Source organism: Arvicanthis niloticus, chromosome 7 (assembly GCF_011762505.2).
Source record: "Arvicanthis niloticus isolate mArvNil1 chromosome 7, mArvNil1.pat.X, whole genome shotgun sequence".
NCBI classification, from domain to species: Eukaryota; Metazoa; Chordata; class Mammalia; order Rodentia; family Muridae; genus Arvicanthis; species Arvicanthis niloticus.
In genome coordinates this window covers 8,761,817-8,770,474 of record NC_047664.1, presented here as the reverse complement: position 1 = coordinate 8,770,474, position 8,658 = coordinate 8,761,817, and the positions used below count along the sequence as shown (strand labels likewise).

At 43.2% G+C, this 8,658-nt stretch overlaps 1 protein-coding gene across 1 annotated transcript in view; it reads right to left on the bottom strand.

The window, feature by feature from the left end:
* The window catches only part of LOC117712476 (RNA polymerase-associated protein LEO1-like), a 14,492-nt gene extending 9,677 nt beyond the window's left edge, over positions 1–4,815 (bottom strand). The window contains exons 1-4 of the mRNA XM_034508290.2: positions 3,139–4,815; positions 2,573–2,596; positions 2,357–2,511; positions 1,110–1,194 (exon numbers count right to left, since the gene is read on the bottom strand). Coding sequence (XP_034364181.2) covers positions 1,110–1,194; positions 2,357–2,511; positions 2,573–2,596; positions 3,139–3,300 — 426 coding nt within the window. The 5' untranslated portion in view covers positions 3,301–4,815. The remainder of the gene's footprint in view (positions 1–1,109; positions 1,195–2,356; positions 2,512–2,572; positions 2,597–3,138) is intronic.
* Between the last annotated feature and the right edge of the window lie 3,843 nt (positions 4,816–8,658).

The window sequence follows — 8,658 nt, the reverse complement described above, 5'->3', positions numbered from 1 at the left end:
TCTATAGACACAGACAGACACACATCATGATGGTAGTGGTGATGATGATGATAATCTTCAAGAATAATAAAACAATTACCAGCAAATTAAAATCTGAGACCTACACTTAGTTCTGAGTCTAAACTTACTTCATGAAGTAGGGAACTGCAAGTCACAAGAGACCCCTAAAAATGGCCCATGTCCAATGTTACCATCCCTGAGTGAACAATGGTGGTCCTTTTGTCATCCCAACTTTCTCAAGAGAAATCCCCTGTTGGCCAGGTCTGCTGCTGTGCAGTCTCCATGGAGAGACAGTCCTGTGGCGGGAGGCTGCTGGGACAAACCTGGGAGGAAGTGTGAAAGCCGGTCCACACCTCCTCTGTTCATCCTGAGGGGTGCTAATGAGTTCCAGCAGTTTTTACCTTTATTTATTGAACCTAAATTATAATATAGACTTAATTTAAGTTAAAACTTAAACTGAGACAGGGCTAGTTGTGCACACCTTTAATCCCAGCGCTCAGAGGCAGAGGCAGGCAGATCTCTGAGTTCAAGGCCAGCCAGGGCTACACAGAGAAACCCTGTCTCAAAGAAACCAATAAAAACTGAAACCATTAGAAAAGTGTCAACTCTAAAGGAGGGAGAAAAGGTGTGCGCTTACTCCCCTAAAAATATCTGAAAAGGCTGTTTCCTTCCGTGTTCTAGTGGTGTTTGTTGAGTAAGCAGGAAACATCAGTGGTGTTCCTAAGCTCTGGTCTCACATTGTCACCCCTGTGTTTACTGTCTAAAGGAAAAGTCAGGGGCTGGAGAGATGACTCAAGATTAAGAGCACTTGATGCTCTTGCAGAGGATCCAGGTTTGGCTCCCAGCACACACAGTGACTCACACCCATCTACAAACTCCAGCCCCCAGGGATTTGATGCCCTGTATAACCTCTGCAGGTACCAGGCACAGCCGTGGTGCACATACAAACATGCAGTCAAAGCACTCACACTCACTCAACTAAACATAGCTAATAAACTTGTGAGGAAGAACTCAGTCAGCATGGTAGTGCATGCCTGTGGCCACAGCTACTCGGAAGGCTGAGGAGAAGAGGGCACTAGAAGAAAAGCAAACCAAAGATGGCACAGTACCTTTAATTTTAATCTAATTTTGTCTTCCTCATAGAGCACTTCCCCATCTTCAAATTCATCTTCATAATGCTGGGGATCAAATGGTCTAAAATATTTTGCCATATTAGTCATAATTAGTGATTGATTGATACTATAAACCGATCATCTCAAGAACAGCTGAAAAGTAACTTTGTGAGAACCTTCAGGGAGTATGCCAATGACCACTTCTTTAAAACTTCTTTTTAAAACAAACTTCTGGGGGGGCTGGAGAGATGGCTCAGTGGCTAGGAACATGGAGGACCTGGGTTCCATTCCCAGCACCCAGATGACAGCTCACAATTGTCTCATGCTCTCTTCTGGCCTCTGTGGGTACGAGGCACATACACATATACACACATGCAAAGCACCCATAGACATAAAATAAATGTTTAAAAAAAAAAAAAAAAAAACTTCTGGAAATGAAATCCAAACATGGTTTGTAATTCAAACTTATTGAAGAAGCACATCTTCTAAATATATCCTATAAAGCAAAGGTAATAACCTGCGCTGTCCATATCCTAAGAATCCAAGACCTCTGACTCCTGCAGTGCTACCTGAAGGGCTGTGGACCCGAGGAAAGGCTTTAAAAGTGTTCCTGGGCCAGGAACAGTAGTACATGCCTTTGCATAAAAATTAATAACAAGCCAGGCAGTGGTGGCGCACACCTTTAATCCCAGCACTTGGGAGGCAGAGACAGGCGGATTTCTGAATTAGAGGCCAGCCTGGTCTACAGAGTGAGTTCCAAAACAGCCAGGGCTACACAGAGAAACCCTGTCTGAACAAACAAAAAACCAAAACCAAACCAAACCAAAAAATAATAACAAATTAAAACCGGAGACCTCTGTTTAGAAATTAAATTCCCCCCTGCTTCCCCCCCCCCTTGGAATTTGTACCTTGTGTCCCAGTGAGCAGGAAAAGCTACCACTATTTTGTTGTCTGAGTCATCTGGGCGAGAGTCCCTGTCATTTTTACTAAACACCTGTGATTTCTCTGGCATCTCTCTTGTTCCATATTTTCAGCTTTACACAGGTGACATTGCCACATGACACCTGTTCATTTACAGCAGAGCCCCAAAGGCCAAGGAGACTACTAGCCTTTCTAAATCTCTGCAGTAACTTATCACTCTCCTGTACTCAGTTATCTTATGATTGGTCAACTCGTGACAGATAAATCACATTTTATACAGTTCTTGTTTTCAATCTCTTGAACCTTTTATTCAGTTCTCTTACTTGGGTTCTATCTTGATAAATCTGGGTAGTTTAACAAAATACAATTCATTTCCCAAGTCAGAGTTGATGCTGGGAACTATTATTTTCACTCTGGTTTCAGAGATACGGCGTTCCACCTTCTGTTTCTGCGGCACTCCGAATGTTCCAGCTGCACTCTGCGTTTGGGAGGGGTCAGAATGGGACAGCGTGAACAGACAGGACAAAGGTTCCAGCTGCACTCTGCGTTTGGCAGGCACAGGTCTGAAAGGAAGTTATGTCACACACACTTTAGGGACAGCCCCCCCCCTCCTCCAAGTCTCTCTCCCCTAAAACATCACCCCAAACACACCCACAAGGAAAAAGGACAACAAGAAATTCCATGGGGGAAATAAGCTATATTAACCTGAATATATTCTGTTGGCATATCTATTTTTCTATTTTGCATGAGACATTGAGGAGTATAAGTCATTCAACCCATCCTTGCTAAGTAACTGCTAACATCAGAAAAGAACAACAATGGTGCCCACATGGCACAACATAAGTGTGGGTCAGAAAGACCTTCTAAATCAAAGATGTCCATTGTAACATCTCACAGTCCTGTCCCTAAGGCGTGGCACTGGTCTCTCTCTAATGGTTCTTCCTGTGCCTTCTAATTATTTTCCCAAATGCCTAATTCAGCTAAGAATGTTACCACGTTAGTCCTCTCTGAACACATCCCCTCAACATGAGAGGCTCATCACCCTTGGAATCTTTTCTCTTAGCTTCCAATCCTGTGATGGGTTGTGACTGGTGGTTGTACTCACAACAGGCTGTCTTGGAATAGGTGCTCGCTGGTCCTCATCACTCTCTGAAGAAATGTCATCTATATCTCCAAACAGATCCATGTTCCCACTATAATCTTCAGTGTTGACAGAATATACATTAGCAATCGATCTAACTAAAGTTATTTTTGTAATTATGTACATGGGGGAGGGCAGGTCATATGGGGGTCAGACCCCCTGAAGGTGGAGTTACAAGTGGTTGTGAGCTGCCCACCACAAGGGCTGGGAACTGAACTTGGGTCTTCTGTAAAACCAAGTGCCCCACCTCCAGCTCCCTGACAATCTTAATGTAGTTCCTCAGCACATCCCCAATATTTATAAACCAAATCTGTATCAAACCATCTCAAGCTGGCTCCTGGTGCCTTTAGCAACTTCACTAGAGTGTCACCAGGACGACCACCTTGAGGAGGGTTCCCAGACAGCTGGGGCATGGTGGTGCACACCAAGCATGGTGGTGATCCTAGCATTTAGGAAGTAGAGAGGGAGTTAGGGCTAGCCTGAACTATATAAGACCCTGTCTCAAAAACAAAACAAAAAATTTGGTTCTAGCGAGTCCACTGACTATGACGCCTTCTCATGTCCTATCCCTTCATGTCAAAGCTTGTCTGTGGGATCAGCGAACTAGCACCTCACTATAAATAATGCCGTGGGTTTTCTGCCTTGCTTGTTTTCCTTGGGTCACTCACTGGGAGGGAAGCAGCTGCTTTGATGTGAAAACACACACACTGTGGAGACTCCTATCCATGTGGTGAAAAACAGCTGGATAAAGTAGCTCGGAAACAGATCCTTCAGCTGCAGACAGGCCTTCAGAGAGTGCAGTCCTGTGAGTAACTGAACCAGAGCCTCACAGCTAAGACATTTCCAAGTTCCTGACCCCAAGGATCTGAGTGATTGTTCTAAGTGAGTGAGTGTTGTTCTAAGCTGTTGGGTGCTGGGATACTAGGGCACGAGCAACGACACTGAACAGTCATCCGAGAAGCTTTCTCCCCTCACTCCCTGTATTTTCCTCCAGGAACCCTAATAGCCTCGGACAGTCTTAGGATACTTAATGTGAACACTCGAGTCCTCCACACTTATAGGATGCACCACAATGGCCAGCTTTAAAGAGCTTATTAACTTGTCTGGTAAAGATGGCGTTGGAGCAATGAGGCCACCTGACTTTAAGCTGTCATATAAATGACAGCCCAGATAACGATGTCCCCAAAGTTCCCACCGTTCTAGCAGCTCTTCTACAGGCCCTCATCAACTCTGGAAAGCAATGCTACGGCCCACGACTGAACAAAGCTACTTTATACTCACACTAATGACCTGTGTGCACGAAGACCAGCATCCTGAAATAGTAAACAATCTAACCGAACAGCCTGCCAATAAAGCAAGACCAAATTCTAGCCCGGAAACATAGCTTAGATTTTAAACTCAAGTTTTTTAGCATTCATCTATGTGTATATATTGTGGAGGTCAGAGGACAACTTGCAGGAGTCAGTTCTCTCCTACTGTGTGGCTTCCAGGAATCAAACTGAGGTCATCAGACATGGCACCAAGCATCCTTAGCCACTGAGCCATCTCAGTGGCCCTACTGAAAGACCAAGAAGACACAAATGACAAATACCTTGAGTAAAAGAGGGCTATACCACAAAATGTAGATATTCAAAAGAAAAAAAAAAAAAACAGAGGAATAATACAAATAAACTCAACAGCTTAAGCAAATAATCCAGTTACTTGATGACTATAAACCACAAAAATTTACTAAAGAAGAAATAATCAAAACAGCCCTATCTCTATTAAGGAAACCAAATTGGTAGTTTAAAAGCCTAAAAAAAAAAAAAAAAAAAAAAAAACAATTCAAAAACTGGGCATGGTAGCAGATGCCTTAAAAAAAAAAAAAACAATTCAAAAACTGGGCATGGTAGCAGATGCCTTTAATCCCAGAACTGGGAGGCAGAGGTGGGCAGATCTATGAGTTTGAGGCCAGTATGGTCTACAGAGGGAGTTCCAGGACAGTCAGGGCTACACAGAGAAACTACTCAAAACAAGAAAAAACAATAAACAAACAAACAAAACCCTTAGATCTAGAGGCGTCATTGGATTTTGATAGCTGGGTAAACTAAGCCCTAACCAGCATGGCAGAATTGTGATAGACTCTTTAAAGTAATTTTCTAGTATTGTATCCTTACGGGGGAAAATGTAAAAATGTTATAAACATTTCCTAAATTGTTTTCTTTCTTAAAATGTTTCCGAAAACCACACATGATAGCATACCTGAATCTAAGATACATACTAAGAACTGTCTTAAAGAAAATGGGGGACTGGAGAGATGGCTCAGTCAAGAGCACTGTCTACTCTTCCAGAGGTCTCGAGCTAAATTCCCAGCAACCACATGGTGGCTCACAACCATCTGTAATGGGATCTGGTGCCCTCTTCTGGTGTCTGAAGACAGTGACAGTGTACTCCTATACATAAAATAAATAATTTTATTTTTAAATGTAAAAATGAAAAAAAGAAAGGAAGGAAGGAAGAGGGATGCCAGTAATCCTAGTAATTAGAGCCTAATATAAAAAACAAACAAACAAATAAACAAACCCTAAGTTCAAGCACAGCCTGGGCTATACAGCAAAATACTGCCTAAATAAAATTAAAAATTTAAAAACAAATAAAATTTAGTACATTTAAAATTACATTAGGCTTAAAGTTGTTTGTTAGGTTACTATAAATAAAAATAGAATTTTAATTAGAAAGATAACTAAATATAGAGAACAATGTTCAAATCCAGACCTGAGAAAATGCAGGAAAGAGGTAAAATCATTAGAACTTAAATACTTAGCCAGGTAAGGTGGCTCACACCCGCAATCCCAGCATTTGGAAGACAGAGACAGGAGCATTACTGTAAGTTAGAAGCTATCCTAGGCTACAGAATAAGACTTGGTCTCAAAAAAATGAAACTAACAGCCTGGAAGCAAGATCTCTGTGAGTTTAAGGCTGGCCTGGTCGACAGAGCAAGTTCTAGGACAGCCAAGGCTACACAGAGAAACCCTGTCTCAAAAAACACAAAAAAATAAAATAAAATAAAATAAAATAAAACAAAATACCTTCCCCACCCCAAACAAAATTAAAATTCCTCAAGAAAGTGGCCCTGAGCAGCCAGGACATGCCTACAATCCCAAGGCTTGTGATGCCGACGCAGGAGGACCCCTAGGGTAACTCCAGTTTGTGAGGACCACAAAGCGAGACTCTCAAACAACACCACCACCCCTCATACCTGAGGAACGCAGCTGTCCACTGTCCTGGTGACTCTGCAGTACACCGAGGTTGGCTTGGCTAGTCAGGCTTCTCACGGGACTCCGCCGCTGCAGGAAGGAACTGCATCTCCTGACTGAACTGCTGGTGGACCCCTCACAGAAACTCTAAAAGGAAGCCCCCTGAAGGGCCCAGGAGCAAACAGGAAGGAGCTAACCCCTCTCTGCTATCCCGCCTTCCGGTCTCCCTATAGCGCCCCCAACAGGCTGGCTGGCAAAGATGAACACGGCATCACAAAAATAGATGGGCTTAGAGGTTGACAATTGATACACCAGTGTCTACTAGTAAGGGAGTATTCGCACACATTGCCTCGGGAAGGATGGGGGAAACAGAAGGGCTCTTAAGCCAGGTATAGGAGTCTCAACTCAGCCACAAAAATCTCAACTCAGCCACAAAAATATACAGGAACTTAATTCTAAGTTAGAAAAGGGTTGGGAAGGTGATTTGGGATTTTTTTTTTTTTTTTTTTTTTTTTTTTTTTTTTAAGAAAAAGGTACCATGCACTCTTAATTTTGGAGCTATACCTCAGCTCCTGTAAAGCAGTACTTTTAGAGATGGCCCCTGTGGTTTGTATGTGCTGCTCCAGCAGAGGACCCAAGTTCAGTCCCCAGCACCCACGTCAGGCATTCATAACCACCTGTAACTCCTGCTCTACAGGATCTGATGCCCTCTTCTGACCTCTTCAGGTGTCCCCACACACAGCGCGTATACACAAACACACAAATAAAAAAAACTATAACTTTTATGTTTTGCCCATTTACATGTATTTTTTAAAAGTATATATGGGGTTGGAGAGATGGCTCAGCAGCTGAAAGTACTGACTGCTCTTCCAGAGGTCCTGAGCTCAACTCCCAGCAACCACATGGTGGCTCACAACCATTTGCAATGGGATCCGATGCCCTCTTCTGGCACACAGGTGTACATGAAGATAGAACATTCATATATATAAATGAGTAAATCTTAAAAAACAAAACCTTTTTTTAAAAAGTATGTATGACATACTGTAATTACTCAAACAGGTTGAATTGTAATCCCACACGGATTCGTGTCCACACAGACTCTGGGAGTGTGACTGTTGAGGATTGCCCTGGTGCTGTCTGTGCTTTAATGCTAACTCAGCTTCCCCCAGAGGAGGAATCACTTACTGACTTCAGAGGAACCTTCTCCCCATGTTTAACTGGCAAAATAAAGGCTAAAGCCTGTGATTGGGCAGTGGAAGGGAAAGGTGGAGCTGAAAGTTTTAGAGAGGGGAAAGAGGAAGAAGAGACAGAGGGAGATGGAGAGAGAGACAAGATGAAACCAGAAGATGGGACGACCCACATGGTCTAGAGAAGCTGCAAGTAGCTAACAAGTAGCATAGATGGGCAACAGGCAGTGTAGGGTACATGTGCCCCATCTAGGTGTGCAGCTTGTATTTATATCAATTGAGTTTTGTGTTCTTTGTGTGGGTGTTTTGAGGTTGGAGATTTACCATTATAAATCGGGCTGGTTATTATAAGTCTCTAGTATCATCATTTTACAGGGCTAAGGGAATCTGAGCGTGAAGCAGCTGGCTTTCTGCAGGCTAGCCACAGGGGTTGGATGGCCTGGGAAGTGCGAGCTGTTTGGGAGCAGCTGGCCATGGGAACCATGGGGGGTGGGCAAGACCACCATTGCCAGTGGGTAGTCGGTTTAGTGTGGAGCATTTTTTTAAAACTACACACTACATGTGACCTTACTTGGGATAGGTTTCTGCAAAAATAATCAGTTAAAATGAAGTTGTGCTGGATTTAACTTGGTCCTGTAGTGATTCTTGTTCTTGCCAACAGAGTGCAGTATAGAGACCCAGAACAGGTACACAAGAAAGCAAGCCATGTTGACTGACATACTGCCACAAGCCAATGAACTCAGGAAAAGGAAGAAAGGGTCCCTGGGAAGAAGTATGGCCCAGCATTCACCTTGATTTCAATCCTACAGACTACACAAAAGTCTGAAGAGAGTCATCTCTACTGCTTTTGTCAACACTCTGTAAGTGCTGAGCCATCTCTCCAGCCCAGGTTTTACTGTTTGAAGCCAACCACCTTGTGATCCTGTTATCGGCAACCTAGGAAATGGATCTTTGTGTGGAATGAGAAAGCAGGTAGAAAAGAACAAAGAAATCCACCTGGGCTTTCTAAAATGCTTGCAAAGTCAGCTAGCTTTTTAATTTTTTTTCTGGGAAAAGCAGCT